General features: G+C 34.9%; 1 protein-coding gene across 5 annotated transcripts; it reads left to right on the top strand.

Annotated features, from left to right (window-relative positions):
• The first annotated feature begins 4,972 nt into the window (after nt 1-4,972).
• On the top strand, nt 4,973-22,591 carry LOC111679226 (spectrin alpha chain, non-erythrocytic 1). 5 transcript variants are annotated; one of them, XM_046952235.1, is made up of 12 exons: nt 4,973-5,361; nt 5,428-5,557; nt 5,901-6,088; nt 6,790-9,775; nt 9,839-9,978; nt 10,047-17,544; nt 17,617-17,814; nt 17,957-18,104; nt 18,280-18,384; nt 18,692-19,423; nt 21,206-21,262; nt 21,642-22,591. In XM_046952235.1, the coding sequence occupies exons 2-12, from the start codon at nt 5,519-5,521 to the stop codon at nt 21,893-21,895; spliced, it is 12,345 nt and encodes a 4,114-aa protein (XP_046808191.1). In that variant the 5' UTR covers nt 4,973-5,361; nt 5,428-5,518; the 3' UTR covers nt 21,896-22,591. The 5 variants fall into 5 exon arrangements, with proteins under 5 accessions (XP_046808191.1, XP_046808192.1, XP_046808189.1 ...); XM_046952233.1 differs by having other exon boundaries at nt 5,226-5,361; nt 17,960-18,104; XM_046952236.1 differs by lacking the exon at nt 21,206-21,262 and having other exon boundaries at nt 18,692-19,168.

The following is a 22,591-nucleotide window of genomic DNA, read 5'->3' as shown; positions in this document are numbered from 1 at the left end:
AGATAGATAGATAGATAGATAGATAGATAGATAGATAGATAGATAGATAGATAGATAGATAGATAGATAGATAGATAGATAGATAGATAAATAGAAAAAAAATAGTTCCTTAAAATTTTCCTATTAATTTTCCATTCTAACATTCTAATAACATCGTTCAAATATTTCAATAAAATTTCTCCCCTAGAGTGGCAATGACTAACCTCGGTATTATTCATTCTAAGAAGATTTCTTCTGTTCTATTCTCGTCCTGTCATTGTAGTTATACCTACCATTTTCTAAGTCGCGGCATGAGCTTTTCCCTCTCTCTCCCTTTTATTTAGCATATGTTTAAACATTTGAAAAGCTTTAGCTATAAAATTTTTAGATAATTTTTTGTGATCAGATACTAATGTTAATAGTTTTTTAATTCTTAATATTCTAATTTATAGAGATTCTTGTCCTTAATTTACCAATTTTTTATTATAGGTGTAAATTTGAAATAAAAAAACATCAGTTCAACCTGCTGTTAAAATCTAATTAACTATACAACACAAAGCTTTAACTTAAACCCAAGTTTGCTACTATTGTGTTTTTGTTTTTTTTTTTTTAATTTAAAACAAAAAACAAATACTCATCTTATCATACAATCGCTTCACATTAAATTCACGTAATTAATTAAACTCAAAACTGTGGCAAAAAGCAGTAAAACAAAAAAATATATAGTAAAAGAATGTTTATAATAAATATTTTTTTGCTGACTGCTGTTGCTTTATTATTATTTTTCTGTTGTTTCTTCTATTAAACTCCACCTCTTCAACACCGTTTTTTTTTTTGTTTATATTATTTAGAAAGAAAAAAATAATAATAATATGTAGTAGTAATAATACAAGTAATAAATTGCACTTTTTTTCCTACATTGTAATGGCATGAAAAGTGAAAGTTTATTTAAAGACTCTCGGCAAAGTCGATGTATGTCTGTCCGACGTTTGTAATTTCTATGAGTGCAAGCACAATTTAAAACTGGCTGGTTGGTTGCTGCAGCAATGTCTCGACGTCATCATAACATAAAATGATGGATCATATTTAATGATCACTTGTTTTACGAAATATGTTCATTCGTATAAATTATAATGATTTTATAACATGCACTGTATATTAGACTAGATAAATAGATTAAAATTGTTGTTTAAAAATTCTATGCGGTGGCGTCTAATATTTAAAAATTTGCATAAGAAATAAGCTCAAAGCTCAAGGTGTTGTACTTTAACCCGTTACGCCTAAATATGGATTTTTAGATTTTAATTAAGCTGAAGAAAAAAATAGCTTTACAAAGCTTTGAACATAAATGCTTTAAAAAGAGTTTTTAATACTTAATAGGGTGTAAACTTAAAAAAGCTCTAAGGTTTCAACTTGAAATAAAGCTTTGCTGAAATAAATTTTTTAAACTTTCGGTGTTTTAGACAAAGTTCTAATTGAAGTTTTAAAAAGCTCTAGATAGTTAGAGCTTTAAAAATCTGTAGAAATGATCATGTTTTTGTTGTATTATACAAAAATCTAGAAGATGTTAACTTCAGCTTTAAAAAGCTGTAAGAAAAAGTAAAAATTTCTTTTCGAAAAAAAAGCTATAAGAAAAAGCGAAAATTTTGATTTGAAAGGAAATAAATTGCAAATATACTTTTGATCTTTCAAACGAAAAAGCTCTAGAAGTTTTAACTCGTTTGACATATTATACAAATATCTAAGAAACTTCAAAATTTAGAAAGCTCTAAAATGTTTTATATTTAAAAAAGCTCTATAAAAGAGAATATTTTCGTTCAAAATAAATCTCTTGATGTTTGATCTCTTGTAAACAATATGACGATATTTCTCTTCTAGAACTTAAGCTTTAGAGCTTTCAAACGCTTTTGGTGTTTTGATTATTGTGGTTCTACCCATCATTTTTATATTTCAAAAAGTTGTATGGGATTCTACCATCCACATTTTTCATTCTGCTCTCATGAAGACTTGCATTCATCAGAATAACTTTCCTTTATAGCAAGTACATTCGCTCTTTCGTTGTCGATTATTCCCGAATGGTCTGATACCCATATGATGCAAAGCTTACATCTGAAAGAGGAACTTCCTATAAGGCCTTCCTTTTATAGGAAGTTCATGCGCTCTTTTATTATTGATTATTCTCCAGTGGTCTGGTACCTATATGATGCAAAGTTTACCCTTGACAGACTAATCGGTCAAGGTTCTTTTGCAATCCTTTAAGGTCTTAAATTAGACCTACAAAGATGTGAAAAACTTCGAATTTCAAAAGGGGTTAGATCTTTAAAACTCTAAAAAGAGGAAAATCTTTCAATAGCTTTCAGAAGTTTAATCTCTGACAAATAAAATGAAATCATTCGTAAATTTTAACTTTACAAAAATCCGAAAAACTTAAACTTTAGAAAATGTAAGCAAATGTTTCGGTTATTGAGATATTCTACACAAAATCTAGGAAATAAAAAAAAGCTTTCGAAAGCTGTAGTTGTTTCACAATAACGCGATTCGTAAGAAAATAATAGTTTTCGGAATTTTAATGAATAATATTTTGCTATAATTTTAGCACAAATCCCACAGTGCATTTAAAGTTTGCTAAAATTCCCGGAAATTTGTAACTCTATTACAAATTCATCCTTAACAGTTTGTCATTACTTTTAAATAAAAAAAATTATTACATTTCATGGTTACAAATTCCTTTTGGATACAAATCACTATAAAACAGCTTTAATCATAAAATAACACAAATATTTATTATACAATTTAACCTGTAGTAAATATAGTAAATTTATATATTTATATACTGTCATATTTCCACATATGCTTACATATTTTCACATACAATTTATATACTTTTGCTTATTGAGTAAATTGTTATTTTTACTAAAGTTGAAATCTCCCCATTATAAAGATAAGATTTTGCAAATATTTGTACTTCTACTCATAAGTAGTAGTATGTAGAAAATTGAATTTTAACCAATAACAAAAAAAGTGAAAAAACATAAGATTTTTAATAACGTACACAGAAAATGATTGTAGGTTTCAGGTTGATTTTTTTATTAATCGCAAAAGAAACAAAGATGATAACTAACTGATTGTCCACAAAATAAATATTTTTGCTTTTTTTCATAAAACTACAAAAAAGGTCTTTAAAAGAGCTTTTTAAAGTTCCAAAATCAACTTTGACTTATTTTAAGCAATATTATAAAATCATCTTTTTGGTCTTCATATGTATACTATATCTGAGAGTTTAAAAAGCTATTATATACATATATACCTTACCGAGATCTGAGAAATGTTAGCTTTAGCTAAGCTAAGAACTTTCAAAAGCATCTCTAAAGCTTTTACTATACGTATAAACTGGTCAAGACTTTTGACTGAGGTATAATCAAGACTATATACTGGTCAATAGTCAAGACTATAGACTGGTCTAATGTCAATACTGTAGACTGATCTATACTCAAGTCTATAGACTGATCTATACTCAAGACTATAGACTGATCTATAGTCAAGACAATAGCCTGATCTATAGTCAAAACTATACACTGATTTATCATCAAGACTATAGACTGATCTATAGTCAAGACTATAGAGTGATCTATAGTCACGACTATAAAGTGATCTATAGTCAAGACTGTAGAGTGATCTTTAGTCAAGTCTATAGACTAATCTATAATCAAGACTATAGACTGATCTATAGTCACGACAATAGATTTATAAGTCACGACAATAGATTTATAAGTCAAGACTATAGACTGATCTATAGTCAAGACTATAGACTGATCTATAGTCAAGACTATAGACTGATCTATAGTCAAGTCTTTAAACTGATCTATAGTCAAGACTATAAACTGATTTATAGTGAAGACTAAAACTGATGTAGACAAGACTATAGACTTATCTATAGTCAAGACTATAGAATGATCTATAGTCAAGACTATAGACTGATCTACAGTCAAGACTATAGACTGATCTATAGTCAAGACTATAGACTGATCTATAGTCAAGACTATAGACTGATCTATAGTCAAGACTATAGACTGATCTATAGTCAAGACTATAGACTGATCTATAGTCAAGAATATAGACTGATCTATAGTCAAGTCTTTAAACTGATCTATAGTCAAGACTATAAACTGATTTATTGTGAAGACTAAAACTGATGTAGACAAGACTATACACTGATCTATAGTCAAGACTATAGACTGATCTATAGTCAAGACTATAAACAGATCTACAGTCAAGACTATAGACTGATCTATAGTCAAGACTATAGACTGATCTACAGTCAAGACTATAGACTGATCTATAGTCAAGACTATAGACTGATCTATAGTCAAGACTATAGACTGATCTATAGTCAAGACTATAGACTGATCTATAGTCAAGACTATAGACTGATCTATAGTCAAGACTATAGACAGATCTATAGTCAAGACTATAGACTGATCTATAGTCAAGACTATAGACTGATCTATAGTCAAGACTATAGACTGATCTATAGTCAATACTATAGACTGATCTATAGTCAATACTATAGACCAGTCTATAGTCAAGACTATAGTCAAGGCTATAGACTGATCTATAGTCAAGCGTAAATTGATGGAAACCAAATTTATTAAACTTATTACTTTAAAGTTTTAAGTTGAGATCAAGATAGAGATAATAATTTAACTAATTTTACATACATAGTATGTATAATGAGGTGCTAATTACTTATTTAAATGCTAGAAGTTAGTTCAATGACTTTTAATTGCTTTTTATAACGAATCTATGTGTATGACTGAAATAATTTATAATTTAACAAAAAACTTAAATGACAACTAAAGGTTTAAGTCTTTAAAATCTAACATCGAGAAATGTTTAAATAAATTTAGCAGAGATTTAAAAGTGAGGTTTTTTTAAATCTTAAAATACGTTTATAACTTTTTAGCAAAAAACAAAATTAATTTGTTTTATTACTTCATTACAGGTCCGTTTAGAATCCATTGGCGCCGAAGATATTGTCGATGGTAATCCCCGCTTAATATTAGGTCTTATTTGGACAATCATTTTACGATTTCAAATTCAAGAAATTGAAATCGATGTCGACGAAGAGAATGAATCGTCCGAAAAACGTTCTGCCAAAGATGCTTTACTATTGTGGTGTCAGCGTAAAACTCACGGTTATCCCGGTGTTAATATACAAGATTTCACCTCCTCGTGGCGTTCTGGTTTAGGTTTCAATGCTTTAATACATTCGCATCGTCCCGATTTGTTTGAATACAGCACAATTGTTAATTCGAAAAATTCAAATATTGATAATTTGAATCATGCCTTTGATTTGGCCGCCACTGAATTGGGTATACCCAGGTAAGTTTCGTTTATCTTAAAGTAAATTTACTTTGAGTTATAATTCCCGTTTTTTTTTAATTACAGTTTATTGGATGCTGAAGATATAGATTCAGCACGTCCAGATGAAAAGTCTATTTTAACTTATGTGGCCTCTTATTATCATACCTTTGCACGCATGAAGAACGAACAGAAGAGTGGAAAACGTATTGCAAATGTAAGTTTACGATTAAGAATTTTACTAACACCATTTCAGGCTAAAGCTAAACGTTCTAAAAAATCAAACGATTCCTCTTAAATCTAGGTTTATTTTTTGTGAAATGGTGTAAATTATATAAAAAATATGATTTATGATCATACATACTTAGTTTGCCATCATCATCACAATCATTCCATACTTTTTACTTGTATCATAAAAATAATTTGCATTAATAGTTCCGGTCTATTTAATAAGACAAATAGCTATTTTATTATTTCTCTTGTTTTCTTTTTCATTATTAAATTAACAATAAATTACTTACAATGAATTACAATAAATTTAATTTTAAAATTAATTACAGATTGTGGGTCAATTAATGGATGCTGATCGTAAGAAAATATACTATGAACGTTTAACCACAAATTTACTTAGTTGGATTAGACAGAAAACTTTGGAACTGCAGCAGCGTGATTTTCCCAATTCATTGGAAGGTATACAAAAAGAACTTTTGGCATTTAAGGAATATAGAACTATAGAGAAGCCTCCAAAGTAAGTTGTTAAAATTTAACAAACATAAAGATCGTTGAGAGTTTTTGTGTGGAAATCAAAATAGTTAAAATCTTTGGAAGATTACGGCACTAGTTTTTCTAGTCTATAGTCTAGTCTATAGACTAGTCTATAGTCTAGTCTATAGTCTAGTCTATAGTCTAGTCTATAGTCTAGTCTATAGTCTAGTCTATAGTCTAGTCTATAGTATAGTCTATAGTCTAGTCTATAGTCTAGTCTATAGTCTAATCTATAGTCTAGTCTATAGTCTAGTCTATAGTCTAGTCTATAGTCTAATCTATAGTCTAGTATATAGTCTAGTCTATAGTGTAATCTATAGTCTAGTCAATAGTCTAGTCTATAGTTTAGTCTATGGGCTAGTCTATTGTCTAGTCTATAGTCTAGTCTATAGTCTAGTCTATGGGGTAGTCTATTGTCTAGTCTATAGTCTAGTCTATGGGCTAGTCTATGGGCTAGTCTATTGTCTAGTCTATAGTCTATTCTATAGGCTAGTCTGTAGGCTAGTCTATAGGCTAGTCTTTAGTCTAGTCTATAGTCTAGTCTGTAGTCTATTCTTTAGTCTAGTCTATAGTGTAGTCTATAGTCTAGTTTATAGTCTAGTATATAGTTTGTGCTGAGATTTTAACTTCTTTCTCAATTCGTTTGAAACCGTTTTGTATAGATAATTTTTCTGTATTTTCCAGATACAAAGAACGCAGTGAAATCGAAGCTCTATACTTTACCATCAATACCCTACTGAAAGCACTTAATCAACCACCCTACAATCCACAAGATGGTCAACTGGTTAATGATATCGAGAAAGCGTGGCAATTGCTGGAATATGCTGAACATCATCGTGAAGTTGCACTGAGAGAAGAACTTTTGCGTCAAGAGAAATTAGAACAATTGAATTATAAATTCGAAAAGAAGTCAGTATTGCGTGAGGGTTATCTTAAGGAAATGATACAGGTCCTTTCAGATCCACGCTATTTGAAGCAAGTTGATGCTACGCTCAAGAAACACGAAGCCATCTCGGCCGATATATTGGCCAGAGTTGAACGTTTCAATGATTTGACGGCCATGGCTGATGAGTTGGAACGTGAAAACTATCACGGCAAAGAGAGAGTGAAAAAGCGGGAGAACGAGGTTATGGAGAAATGGCGTAAATTGTTGGAGCTTTTGGAGAATCAACGTTTGAATTTGTCACAAATGAGCACCTTAATGAATTTGCTGCGAGAAATTGCCAGCACCACAGAGTCCATACGTGAATTGCAAATACAATTCAGATCCGAAGATGTGGGACCACATTTGTTGGGTGTTGAGGAGTTATTGCAGGCTCACTCGTTGCAGGAATTGCAAGTGAATACTTATGGTGAAACAATTAAACGTTTCACCCGACAAGCCTTGCCATTTAAAAACTCTGAACACAAAGATGCAGCCGTACTTGCAAAGAAATTGGCTGAATTGGATGAAGCCTATAAAGTGTTGCAAGAACTTTGTGCCAAACGCCGAGCTTGCTTGGAAGAAGCCCGTAATTTCCATCATTTCATGGAAGATTACGATAACGAAGAGGGCTGGCTGGTGGATAAACAGCGTATATGTAAGACCGGCATAACTGCCAAAGATCTAAGAGCTGTTTTGTCTTTGCAACAAAAGCACAAGGCCTTGGAAGATGAAATTAAATCCCGCAAATCAAAATCCCAACAGATGTCAGATGCTGGTAAACGTTTGATAGCTGATAAGCATCCCAGATCGTCGGAAATTAAATCAAGAACCGACAGTTTAGATGATCATTGGAAGGCCTTAGAAGAATTGGTAGAAATGCGTCGCAGACAACTAGAAGATGCTGCCGAAGCTTATCAGTTCTATACGGATGCCAATGAGGCCGAATCGTGGTTGAACGAAAAAATGGCCTTAGTCAATTCCAAAGACTATGGCAATGATGAACCCTCAGCTCAGGCTTTATTGCAAAGACACCGTGATCTTCAGGGTGAATTAAATGCCTATTCGGGAGATATACTAAATCTAAACCAACAAGCCGATAAACTTATCAAAGCTGGTATCTGTACTTTGGAGTTGTCGGCCAATGAGCCTGAAATGCCCGAAATAGAGCAACAACAACAAGAGGAATGGGTGAATGAAACACGTTTAGTGCCCAAAGAAGTTTGGGAAGATGAATGGGTGGAAAAGTTGGAACATCGCAAGGTCACCGAAACGAAAATGTTGCCACACGTTCGGGCCATGTTTCCCTTCGAAGGTCAAGGCATGAAAATGGAAAAGGGCGAAGTAATGCTTTTGAAATCTAAAACCAATGATGATTGGTGGTGTGTGCGCAAAGAAAATGGTCATGAAGGTTTTGTGCCCGCCAACTATGTTAGAGAAATTGAGCCACGTCCCGTAACCTGCATAGTGCCTAAAGCCGAAAAAGTAAAAGCTTTGCAAAAAGTCAAGAAAACCATATTAGTGCGTCAGGTGGTACCAGTAAAGCGTGTCAAACCCGCCGTCGTTACACCTAAACCTTTGGTTAAACGTCGCACCTCGGTCAACAGTATTAATGAAAATTCCGACAGTGTAGAGAAGAGACAGAAACGCATTAATGCTACCTACGATGAATTGCAAGATACTGCCCAAAAACGCCATGCTCTCTTGGAAGACTCCATACACCTGTTTGGTTTCTATCGTGAGTGCGATGACTTTGAGAAGTGGATGAAGGAGAAAGAACGTATGATTAAATCTGATGAAGGTGGTGAAGGAGTTGAGAATGCCAAACGTAAATTCGAAAAGTTCTTGACCGATCTTTCTGCGGCCTCAAAACGTATTGAGGAAATCGATTCAGCTGTGGACACCTTCCGCAGGCAGGGTCATTCCCAATTGGATAAGATAATAGCACGTCAGAAGCAAATACACCAAATCTGGCAAAGACTTAATAACGCCAAGGTTCAAAAGGAAAAGAGCTTGGAAGGAGCATCCAGTGTGGAATTATTCAATCGTACTTGTGATGAAGCTAAAGTGTGGATGAGTGAGAAAATGTTACAATTGGATACTGCGGTAATAAGTCCCGATCTGAAAACCGTACAGGCCTTGCAAAGGCGTCATCAAAATATGGAACGTGAATTGGCACCCATTGAAGAGAAAGTTAACCGTGTTAATTACTTGGGCAATTCAGTGAAAAATGCTTATCCGGCCGAAAGAGATAATGTGACAGCCCGTCAGCAAGAAGTACAAGATATGTGGGGTCAAGTCCACAATAAGAGCAGTGAATTAAGGGCACGCATTGAAAGTGCTGTAGGTCAACAGATTTTCAATAACAGCGCCAAAACTTTGTTAGCCTGGATTGATTCGGTTAAAGATCAATTGAACTCCGATGAACCAGCCAGGGATGTGGAAACTGCTAATAAGCTGTTGAAACAGCACAACGATTTGGGCGATGACATTAAAGCTCATGACAATGAATTTGCAGAAGTTATTAATTTGGGCAAACAATTGTCAGATGGTAAACCCAATATGCAAGAAACCGTCAAAATCATTGATCGTCTTAAGGCCGAACAAGATGCCATTCATCGTGGTTGGTTGGAGAAGCAAAAATGGTTGCAACAATGTGTGGAATTGCAAATATTCAATCGTGAAGCCGATAAAATTGATGCCACCACTAAGAGTCATGAAGCCTTTTTGGAATACAATAACTTAGGAGTAAGTTAAAGCTTTAAAATTCCTAAACAAACTAAACTAATATTGGAAATTGTTTTATTACAGAACTCCTTAGATGAAGTAGAAGCAATTTTGAAACGTCATTTGGACTTTGAGAAGAGTTTAATGGCCCAGGATAAAATCCTTAAAGGTTTCTCCGATAATGCCGATAAGTTAATCGCCAACAAACATTATGACGACAAATAGTAAGTATTTGAGAATCCCTGTTTTTTGTATACTTGAAATCTAACAGTAAGATCTATTTACTTTCTAGCATTGATGATCGTCGCAACCAAGTTTTGGCTAAACGCAAAGCTGTAAAAGACAAAGCCTTTGAGCGTAAACGTTCTTTGCAAGCCTCTAAGGATTTCCACAAGTTTGCCGCCGAAGCCGATGATTTGGATGCCTGGTTGAAGGATAAAACAAAAATAGCTGGAGACGAAAACTACAGAGATCTAACTAACTTGCCACGTAAACTACAAAAGCATAAAGCTTTTGAGCGTGAACTTCGCGCCAATGAAGGTCAACTTCGCAACGTTAACAAGGACAGTGAGCAATTGATAGCTGCCAACAACCGTAAACCTGAAGTAGAGAAACGTGTTAGCGACTTAAACAAGAAATGGAAAGATCTATTGATTTTGTCAGAGGATAAGGGACGTAAACTGGAACAGGCTGCTTCACAGCGCGAACATAACAGAGCTATTGAAGATGCCAAGAAGAAGGTGGGTGAATTAGATGCTGCCTTGAAGAGTAAGGATGTGGGCAATGATCTAAGAAGTTGCAAAGATCTTATCAACAAACACCAACTATTGGAATCTGAAATTACCGTATGGGAGCAAAAGATCGATGAATTGGTTAATTCTGGCGAAGAAATGGCCCATGAAGGTCACTTTAATGCTGACAACATTAAAGGCGAATCCAAGGATATACAAAATAGATTTAAGCTATTGCGTGATCCCATGCAAAAGAGACGTGATGAGCTGGAAGAAAGTCTTAACTATCACAAGTTTGTCTTTGAACTAGACAATGAATTCCAATGGATTAACGATCATTTGCCCGCTGCCAAGTCCAAAGAACTAGGACAAAATCTTCATCAAGCCCAAACATTATCCAAAAAGCACAAGAAGTTAGAAGCTGAAATCAAGGGTCATCAGCCCATGATCAACAAAGCTCTGCTAGCTGGCCAAGCCTTGGTACAGCAAAATCACCCCGAAAAGGAAAATGTTAAAGATCTGTGCACCAAGCTTGAAGATGCCTGGAACGATTTGGAGTACAACACCAATGAACGTAGTAAGAAATTGGAAATGTCTTTGAAGGCCCAACAGTATCTCTATGATGCCAGCGAAATCGAAGCCTGGTTGGGTGAGAAACAAAATGCTCTCAGATCTACCGAATATGGTCGCGATCGTGATTCTGCTGCCAAACTCTTAACCAAACATAAAACAATTGAGTTAGAGTTGGACACCTATACTGGCATTGTTACCGAAATGGGACATAATTGCGCGGCCATGGTAGCAGCTCAGCACCCGGACAGTAAAATCCTATCAGCCAAACAGCAACTAATTGAAAAAATGCTTAAATCACTGCATAAATTGGCTTCCCAAAGACAACTTCGGCTTATGGAGAGCTTGTACATGCATGAATATTTCATTGAATCGGATGAGGTTGAGCAATGGATTAAAGAACAAGAACAGGTAGCTTCTTCAGAAGATTATGGTCAAGATTATGAACATTTGCAATTGTTGCAAAACAAATTCGATGATCTTAAGCACCGCGTAGAGGTAGGAGCTGATCGTGTGGTACAATGTGAGGTATTGGCTAAAAAACTAATTGACACTGAAAGTCCTTATGCGCCAGACGTTGAAAAGAGACAGGAGCAATTACGCATGTCTTGGGATAATCTTCTCAAATTGTTGAACTTAAGAGAACAGAAATTGCATGCCGCTGGAGAAATTCATCGTTTCCATCGTGATGTAGCGGAAGCTTTGTTCCGTATACAAGACAAAAATGCTGCTCTCTCCACTGAATTGGGCAAAGATTTGAACTCTGCCTTAGCCTTGACACGTAAACATGAAGGCTTTGAAAACGATTTAGTGGCTTTGGAAGCCCAATTACAAGTTTTGGTTGAGGATTCCGTACGTCTGCAAGCCAAATATCCCTCCAATGCCGCTGCTATTGCCCAACAACAAGACAAGGTGGTGGCTGCCTGGAATGATTTGAAAGAGCGTTCCGGTGCTAGAGGTGATCGTTTAGCAGCTAGTTATGATCTACAAACTTTCCTCACTGATGTCAGAGATATCATGTCTTGGTCGTCTAACTTGCGCGCTGCCTTGCAGGCTGAAGAGCACGTCAGTGATGCTGCTGGTGCTACAGCACTTAAAATTCAACATGATGCCATTTATGGTGAAATTGAAGCCCGCGAAGATAAATTCCGTCTACTAAATGAACTAAGTGATTCTATGGTCCAGACTGGCCACTATGCTGCTGCCGAGGTTGAAGAAAAATGTTCTGCTATGTTAGATGAACGCGCCAAACTACACACAGCATGGAATAAGAAGAAAATTATGTTGGAACAAAAAATCGACTTGTTCTGCTTCTTGCGTGATGCCAAGCAAATTGACAACCTGTCCAGTTCTCAACAGGCTGCCTTGTCCAGCTCTGATTTTGGTCAAACCGTTGAAGATGTACAAAATCAAATTAAAAAACACGATGAATTCGAAAAACTCATACAAACTCAAGAAGATAAGGTGGCTTTGTTGCAGGAACATGGTCGCAAACTTATCGAGCAAAGACACTATGACAGTGCAAATATTCAAACTATTTTGCAGGGTGTCTTGGCCAGACGTCAAAAGGTTAAAGATCTTTGTGCCGTTAGACGTTACAAACTGGAAGATGCTCTCCTCTATGCTCAATTCGTTAGAGATTGTGCTGAAGCTGAATCGTGGATAAATGAGAAGAAAAAGAAATTGGAAGCCGATGCTGGCAACTACAACGAAGTCTCCAATCTCGATGAAAAGATCAAGAAATTGCAAAAACATCAAGCCTTCCAAGCAGAAGTCGCTGCTAACCAGGGTCGTATTAAGGAAATTCAAGAGAAGGGATTAATTCTACTCTCCAAACAACACGAATCCTCGCCTGAAATCAAACAGGCTATTGATCGTGTGCTTTCAGCCTGGAAGGGTCTTTTAGACGAACTCGACAACCGTGGTCGTGGCTTAGAAGAGGCTCAAGATATCTTAGAATTCAATAATCAATTGGACAAGATTGAAGCCTGGATAAGAGATAAGGAAATGATGGTTCAAGCTAGCGATACAGGCCGTGATTTGGAACACTGCAATGCTTTGATGCGTAAATTGGATGATGTTGATTCCGATATGAGAGTAGACGATCAACGTGTGAAACATATCAATACTCTGGCGGATAAATTGATTAATCAAGGCCAAGTACCAGCAGAATCTGCCAATATTGACAAACGTAGACGTGATTTCAACAATAAATGGCGTCAATTGCAAGGAGCTTTGAATGCCTACCGTGCCTTATTGGGTGGAGCCAATGAAATCCATGTATTTAACAGAGACGTCGAAGACACAGCTGAACGTATAGCTGAGAAAGCTTTAGCCATGAGCTCTGAAGACACTGGTCGCGATTTAGCTGCCGTCGAGACTTTAATACGTCGCGAAGATGCCTTGGAACGTGATATGTCTGCTGTCAAGCAAAAAATATCCGAACACGAACAAAATGCTCGTACTCTGCAGAATAAATATCCAGAAAGAGCCATGGATATTGCTCAAAAATTGGATGAACTATCTCTGTCCTGGAAGCAATTGCAAGACTTGGCTGTCAAAAGACGTAAACTTCTTAATGAAGCCTATTTGGTACACAAATTTGTATCTGATGTACGTGAATTGGAACTTTGGGTAAATGACATGATTAAGAAAATGAATGCCGCACCCACACCAATGACCATTAATGATTGCGAAACCCAATTGGAATTGCATCAGGAAAGAAAAGTTGAAATTGATGGTCGCGACAAAGCTTTCAAAGACTTGAAACTCCAAGGTGAACAATTATCAGACAATGACAAATCCGACAGAGCTAAACAACATCTGAAAATATTGGAAGATTTACATCAAAATCTTCACGAAGCCTGGAGCCAAAGAGCAAAGGATTTGACAGAAGCTCATCAATTGCAATTGTTCAAGGCTCAAGTGGAACAAGTCGAAATATGGTTGGCCAACAAGGAGGCCTTCCTTAACAACGATGATTTGGGTGATTCATACACTGCTGTCGAAAGACTCTTAAAGAAACATGAAGCTTTCGAAAAACTCTTGGATTCCGACAATGTTACGGACTTGGAAAAGTTTGCTAAGTCGATACTTGAAGGCGAGCCAAATGGAGCTGATGTCATAAGAGAAAAACTGGGCTATGTAGTGAGAAGAAAAGAAAAACTAAACAACTCTTCGCAAGAACGTAAACAAAGATTGCAACAATCTCTACAATTGCAAGAATTCCTAAGAAGTCTTTATGAAATCGATCGTTGGTTGGTGCAAAAAATGCAGATAGCCATGGACGAAAACTATAGAGAACCCAGCAACTTACAAAGTAAATTACAAAAACATAATGCTTTCGATAGTGAATTGCTCAATAATGCTTCCAGAGTTCAGGATGTAATCAAGGAAGGAGAACGTTTGATCAAAAACGATCACTACGCCAAGGAAGAAATTGCTCAACAGTTGGAAATGCTGGAGGCAGATTGGTTGAAACTTAAGTCAGCTTCTAAAGAAAAGAATGATAAATTGAATCAAGCCTATGAAGCTCTTACCTTCAATCGTAGTGTGGATGAATTTAACAACTGGATGGATGAGGTAGAGTCACATTTGTCAAATGAAGATTATGGCAAAGATTTGGCTGCGGTTACCAATCTAATTAAGAAACATGAACGTTTAGAGGCCGATGTAGCTCATCATGCCGAATTAGCTGAACAAATTAAACAACAAGATGAGAAATTCTTCCAAGCCGATCATTTCCTTAAAGATGATATTCATGAGCGTGCCATGTCTACAATCAAACGCTATCATACCCTCCATGAACCTTTGGGCATTAGAAGGGAGAACTTAGAAGACTCTTTCAGTTTGCAACAATTCCTTCGTGATGCCGAAGATGAACTGCAGTGGCTGAACGAAAAGGAAGCTATTGCAGGCTCTGAAGATTTAGGCACTTCATTGACAGCAGTCCAGACTTTGCAAAAGAAACATCAAGCCTTAGAAGCCGAACTTTTATCCCAGGAGCCATTGATACAATCCTTGTTACAGAGAGGAGATCAAATGATTCGCGATAACCACTTTGCTTCGGAACAGCTGCAATACAAGTGTGATCGCATTAAGAGCAAATTAGTAAATCTTCGTGAACTTTGCAGCATACGCCGCTTAAGACTTTTAGATGCCGTAGAGTCACAAATGTTCTTTGTTGAAGCCAACGAAGCCGAATCCTGGATCAGAGAAAAGAGACCAATTGTTGTGTCCTCGGACTATGGCAAAGATGAGTTGTCTGTTCAGTCTCATCAAAAGAAACTGGAAGTTTTACAACGTGAATTACAATCATTTAAGCCTTCCATTGAAAAGGTTAATAAGTTAGCTTCAAACTTGGTGGAACGTAATCACTTTGATAGTGCTAACATTAAAGCAAAACAAGATTCTGTTAACAGTCAATATGAAGAACTTAAACGCTTGGCCAAGGACCGTGAAGTTCGTCTACAGGAAAGCAAATTGTTGTTTGAATATTTGCGTGAAACTGAAGATCTTCATGAATGGATTAATGATCAAATGGCTGTTACCGCCTCCGAAGATTATGGTGAAGATGTTGAACATGTTGAGCAGCTGATATTGGTATTCGAATCATTTGTTTCTAACCTTACGGCCAACGAAGGCAGAGTTAAGGCTCATTTAGAGAAGGGTGATGAATTGATTAAGGAAAATAATCCCTATAGAACATCTATTAAAACAAAACGTGATGAAACCAAACAATTATGGGATGAACTTAAAGATCTGGTGTCGGCACGTAAAGATGCCTTGGACGGTGCCAAACAGGTACATGTTTACGATCGTGTTGCTGATGAAACTATATCCTTAATTAATGAAAAGGAAGCAAATTTAATATCAGAAGATTATGGTCAAGATTTAGAAAGTATACAGGCCTTGAACCGCAAACATTTGGTTTTCGAAACTGAATTGGAAGCCATACGAGAACAGGTAAATTCTGTTATGAATGAAGCCAACAACTTGGCTGAAATCTATCCCGATGCCAAGGAACACATTGAAGTTAAGAGAGATGAAACTATTGAAGCTTGGGCAGATATTACAGAAAAATCAAATGTACGCAAGGAAAAACTACAACAAGCTGAACAATTGCAATCATACTTTGATGAATACCGTGATTTAATAGCCTGGATCAATGAAATGTTAGCCAAGATCACTGCACCCGATTTGGCAAATACTGTAGCAGGAGCAGAATCCCTACTGGCCAGTATCAAAGAGCATCATGCTGAGATCAGAGCAAGAGATGAAACCTTTGCCAAATTCAAGGCCAAGGGTGAAAAACTCATAAGAGAGAAACACTTCCTGGCCCATGAAATCGAAGAGAAAATACAGGTTCTTCAACAAAGACACGAACTATTGGAACAGACTTTGCAACAACGTAAAGAAATCTATGAACTTAATTTGGATACTCAAATGTTCTTAAAGGATGCTGACATTTTGGAAAACTGGATCGTCAGCAGAGAGCCTTTACTCAAAGATACCAAAGTCGGTGATTCAATACCACAAGTAGAAGACTTGCTGAGACGCCACTCTGATTTCGAAAAGACTGTAGAAGCTCAAGAGGAGAAATTCCAAGCCATCAAGCGTATTACCTTGTTAGAGCAGAGATTCCGCAAACAAGTTGAAAGCGAGAAATTGGCCAAACTTAAAGAAAAGGAACGTTTGGAGAAGGAACGTCTAGAAATGTTAAAACAAAAAGAGTTGCAACGTCTCAATGACGAAAGAAGACGTGCTGAAAAACAAATGGAACATAGAAATAATGCCAATAACCAAGAGAAGACTCCTATCTTCTCAAGTCCTATGGTTACAGTTACAGCCGGTTCCGGTAATAACACGCCTAGCCAAAATACACAATCTCCTTTGAGACCGGTATCCGCCTACGAAGACGATCAATATGGTTTACAAAAGAGCTCCTCGTCCAACATCTTTGGTGATCGCTTGAGACGTGGCTCCGATCAGAATGTCAAACGTGCCGAATCCATGAAAGTTCAACAGAAACAACCAAAACGTACACCCTCGTTTACAACACGTCGTCGCGCTCAATCATTCCGTAAGAATCAAAAGGGCGAAGGTTTCGACTTACCACCCGTAGAAATTCAAGGTATGCTTGAGAGGAAACATGGTCTACAGTCCGGTGGCAAAAAGGCTCCTGTACGCTCCTGGAAACAATTCCACACCGTATTGTGTGGCCAACTGTTGTGTTTCTTTAAGGATGAAAATGATTTCCTACAACAGAAGACCGCCAATGCACCCGTCAATATATTGGGAGCGAAATGTGAACGTGCCGAAGATTATACCAAGAAGAAATACGTATTCAGATTAAAGCTACCCGACGGTTCACAATTCTTATTCGAAGCACCCTCTTTGGAAATTATGAACGATTGGGTTCGCAAGATATCATTCCACGCTAGTCTACCACCAAATCTACAATTGTTAAGTTATGATGACTCTATGAAGGTATTACACAATTTACTTTCTATTAATTGTTTTAAATATTAATGTAATTTTTTATGATTGTTCTTTTTTTAGCAACAATCAAACAGCTTCCCAGATATTAAAGTAGTCAGTGGTCAAAGTGTAGAATCACCCGTAAGTTCTCGTACTTCATCGCCAGATTCACAAAGACGTTCTGCATCCCGTACGAATTCTATGAATAGTAGCATTTCAATTAGTTCCACAGCTACTCCACAAATGAATTTCTTACAAAAACAAATGCAACAACAACAGGTGAGTTTGGAAATTTTAATTTAGGATGACATTTAAATGGAAAGTTTAAGGATTATATTGCACAGGTTTACTGACTCCAATTAACGAATTTAATACAAAACCGTTGGAAAAATATTAAAATTATTATTCTTTTCTTTTTAAGCAGCCACCTTCCCCCTCTTCACCAACCGGATCAGTAGGATTTGAACACAAGCCACCTATACCACCTAGAGGAGCACCACCACCAGTACCCAATCGTCAAAGTACCGATAATTTAGTTGTTATGCGTAATCCCCTTAATGCCAGTACAGGTAAGATTATAATTTCCGTATAAAAATATAATTTCAATTCTATTTGAGTTAAATTTCGAACATTTTCCAAACTTCGAAGTATTTTCAAAGTACTTACGTTCGAAAAAAGTTTAATGCTGTTAAAATAATCTTTGAAATAGTAAATATAATAGAATTTTTCTTTATTTACTTTTAGAATATGGTTCCGAAATTATTGGAGGCAGTATGCCACGTTTACCGAATGGTTCAAATGATGACAATGTCGTTGTCTTAAAACGCAATAGTGAGGCTAGACAATCAGGTAAGTTTATCGAATGATATTGTGCTCGTTAATAACTATTGTGTATATGTATGTACTTATGTTGTACAATGTCCCAAAGTGTAGTGATGTTAAACAAAAAAAAGAAAATAAATTATTTATATCATTAATGTGTTTTTTGTCCTTACATTCCCTGCTCCACGTTTTTCTTTTGCGTCCCTTTTTTTATTTAAAAATTTATGCATACATATAAAACAAATAAACGTTACAAACAAACCATTCATTATATCATTTTAATTTCCAAACCAAAAACAAAAATCATATCACATAACAACAACCTACTGTATAGAAAATCCTCCACCTTTACCAACGACAATGCCACCATTAAACAGAGTAGCAGATTCTACTGCTGCTGCCGGTCAGCAGCAGCAACATCATCATGCAAATCATCATCAACCTCAGGCTCAAGTCCAGCAACGTATAAATGCCTTTAATGCGGCTGCTGCCGCTACAGGACAAAATTCTAATGAACCACAAGCAAATTATATGAGAGTACAACAACAGCAGCACAAAATAATTGCAGCTCCCCGATCAAGTTTAGGCGGTACGAGAACAACTGCTGGTGGTAGTAGCAATTTGGTAACAAAATTCATAGAAATGGAGACAGCAACAGGTTTGCAACAACAGTTACCTGGTGTAACTACAACAAAACGTACTGTACACTCTACCATCTCCACAAGTTCGAATTCCAGCATGGGCAGTAATAGTCCCATTAACAATACTGTACTCATAACACGCAGCAACAGTAACAATAACAGTAATAATGGTAAACATCAACAACAAGTCAATAACTATAATAATAACAATACTATTACAACTACAACATCATCATCATCATCCTTTCAACAAATTTCCACCACATCATCTATTACAACAACATCATCCTCCTCCTCGCAACATAGTCGTACAGTGTGGCATTTTACAAACAACTTGAATAGTAGTAGCACTGAAAATAATTCCATTAATAATCCAAGTTACATGAGTGTCATCAATAATAATAACAATCATCATAATAATGAGGGTATTGGTTCAAAATCTAAAACAAAAACATCTTATTAATCCTTTCAAAAAAAAGAAAAATTCCGAGAATTTTGCACAGATTGAAAATATTTTCGAAAACCTATTGAAAACATTGAAAATTTTTGCTGTTTGTACAAAATTCTCAGATAAAATATTGAAACGTATTCATTAGGTTATTTAAATTATTAACTATCGTTCGGTTAATTTAAAACTATTTCAGTTTCAAAACTATTTCTTGTTCAGTTCTAGTTCAGTTCTAGTTCAGTTCTAGTTCAGTTCTAGTTCAGTTCTAGTTCAGTTCTAGTTCAGTTCTAGTTCAGTTCTAGTTCAGTTCTAGTTCAGTTCTAGTTCAGTTCTAGTTCAGTTCTAGTTCAGTTCTAGTTCAGTTCTAGTTCAGTTCTAGTTCAGTTCTAGTTCAGTTCTAGTTCAGTTCTAGTTCAGTTCTAGTTCAGTTCTAGTTCAGTTTTAGTTCAGTTCTAGTTCTGTTCAGTTCTATTTCAGTTTCTGGTTCAGTTTCTGGTTCAGTTTCTGGTTCAGTTTCTGGTTCAGTTCTGGTTCAGTTCTAGTTTAGTTCTAGTTTAGTTCTAGTTCAGTTCTAGTTCAGTTCTAGTTCAGTTCTAGTTCAGTTCTAGTTCAGTTCTAGTTCTAGTTCAGTTCTAGTTCAGTTCTAGTTCAGTTCTAGTTCAGTTCTAGTTCAGTTCTAGTTCAGTTCTAGTTCAGTTCTAGTTCAGTTCTAGTTCAGTTCTAGTTCAGTTCTAGTTCAGTTCTAGTTCAGTTCTAGTTCAGTTCTAGTTCAGTTCTAGTTCAGTTCTAGTTCAGTTCTAGTTCAGTTCTAGTTTAGTTCAGTTCTAGTTCAGTTCTAGTCTAGTTCTACTTTAGTTCTGTTCAGTTCTATTTCAGTTCTGGTTCAGTTTCTGGTTCAGTTCTGGTTCAGTTCTAGTTCAGTTCTAGTTCAGTTCTAGTTCAGTTCTAGTTCAGTTCTAGTTCAGTTCCAGTTCGGTTCTAGTTCAGTTCTAGTTCAGTTCTAGTTTAGTTCTACTTTAGTTCTGTTCAGTTCTAGTTCAGTTCTGGTTCAGTTCTGGTTCAGTTTTGGTTCAGTTCTAGTTCAGTTCTAGTTCAGTTCTAGTTCAGTTCTAGTTCAGTTCTAGTTCAGTTCTAATTCAGTTCTAGTTCAGTTCTAGTTCAGTTCTAGTTCAGTTCTAGTTCAGTTCTAGTTCAGTTCTAGTTCAGTTCTAGTTCAGTTCAGTTCTAGTTCAGTTCTAGTTCAGTTCTAGTTCAGTTCTAGTTCAGTTCTAGTTCAGTTCTAGTTCAGTTCTAGTTCAGTTCTAGTTCAGTTCTAGTTCAGTTCTAGTTCAGTTCTAGTTCAGTTCTAGTTCAGTTCTAGTTCAGTTCTAGTTTAGTTCTAGTTCATTTCTAGTTCTAGTTCAGTTCTAGTTCATTTCTAGTTCAGTTCTAGTTCTGTTCCAGTTTAGTTCTAGTTCAGTTCTAATTCAGTTCTAGTTCAGCTCTATTTCAGTTCAAGTTTAATTCAGTTTACCAATTAAAAAAACCGAACTATTGAATACAAAAAAATTTTAATTTTAAAAAAAGTTCATTAATGTTAATGAATACGTTTCACTTTTTTCTACTAATTGTTCTTTTTATTTATAAATTATTTTGTTAATATTTTTTTAATTATATTTTTGGTGGCGGTGCATTTGTTATAAATTTTATATGAATGTTTATTTACTTTTTTTTATATATTGTGTATGCTTCCTTTCTTTCTTTAAAAATGGATTATCAGGATCTGTATTTAGAACTACTCGAATAAATCGATCCTATTTCCGTACGAGTTTACAAAGTAATTGAATTTTACTAATAATTGCAATTTTCTTTAACAAAAAAAATATGCTTTAAATTTTTAAAAGTTTTGAAATTTTCATGATTTTAAAAGTATATTAAATAATTAGCAGATTGCTTATAAGAAACTCAAACTTAAAAGAAATCTCAAGATTTAAAAAAAAAAAATTTAAACAAATCTGTAAAATTTATAAATCAAAATTCTCTCGAGTTGTGGTGAGAAAGCAAACAATTTCATTTCAAACAGTTTTAGAGCATATTAAACCTTTCTTCTAGCTTAAACTAAATATAAATGCATGTGAAAAAAAAACTTTGCAAGAATTGAAACATAAAAAATTAAGAACAAAACTTAAACTATTTTTTATACTTTCAACATATAGGTTGGGGTACAAGCCGCTTTGAATCAACGCGACCCGTATCACTACAGCCCGACTCAATAAATTTGTCACGTGTTTCGGCCGAAAGTTCCAGTGAAAGTGAAGCTCAGTCCATATCATCGGTATCGGGTGTTAAGGGCAGTAAATCTAAAGAAGATCGTCGTAGTGGTGTATTTAGAATATTTGGTCGCAAAGGAGGCGACAAGGAGAAGGAAAAGGATAAAGATAAACGCCGATCAAGCCAAACACCTCAATAAGCAGCAAATAACAAAATTAAACGATTTTAACGATCAATTATTTGCAAAAAAATATTAAGGGACAGTAAATTTTCAAATGAGTGTATGGTTTTAAATTAAACAACAACTAAAACAATATCAAGGCATTGAAATAGTATATAACACTCTTTGTTTTGTTTTATATTATTAAAAATATTTTTATACAATTATTTTATATACCTACACATACATACATATATTTTTATAATTAACTTTTAAGAAAATTTCAAAAACTGAAAAAAATTTCTTGTTTTTTTTTAATAAATATAAATATTTTTTAATTAATTAATGTCATTATTGCTTAATAGCAAAGTAAAATCACGTTTAACGCGAATTAACTTATTTATTTTTTTTATTAATTTTTTAGTATTTTTAAACTTTTACACAAAATAATGTAAAAAAAAAAATTAAAATAAATATTTTGAAAAATAAAAAGCTACAATTTATTGTATTTGTAAAAGTTTTGCAACATTTTTTTTGTATTTACAAATTGTTATTATTATAAATAATTAAAAGAAACAAACTAATAATTAAAACAGAAATCTATAATTTAAGTCAGTTATTATTATTCTTCTTTTACATAAAGTCTTGTGTAGATCACTTTATATTAAGTTCGATTTTTATGGCAAATTATTGAAAATAAAAAAAAATAAATATTTTTTATTTTTTCAAAATTAA

The sequence above is a fragment of the Lucilia cuprina genome, chromosome 5 (genome assembly GCF_022045245.1).
Source record: "Lucilia cuprina isolate Lc7/37 chromosome 5, ASM2204524v1, whole genome shotgun sequence".
NCBI lineage: Eukaryota > Metazoa > Arthropoda > Insecta > Diptera > Calliphoridae > Lucilia > Lucilia cuprina.
The sequence above is the reverse complement of the archived record's forward strand: the minus strand, read 5'-3'. Positions and strand labels throughout refer to the sequence as shown.

Bases quoted from the DNA above. Each gene is read 5' to 3' on its own strand.
- LOC111679226 (XM_046952235.1), top strand. From the start codon at position 5,519: ATGAAGAACGAACAGAAGAGTGGAAAACGTATTGCAAAT. The intron at 17,815-17,956 runs GTGAGTTTGGAA...TTTCTTTTTAAG, and splicing joins AACAAATGCAACAACAACAG to CAGCCACCTTCCCCCTCTTC. The intron at 21,263-21,641 runs GTAATTGAATTT...TTCAACATATAG, and splicing joins TTTCCGTACGAGTTTACAAA to GTTGGGGTACAAGCCGCTTT.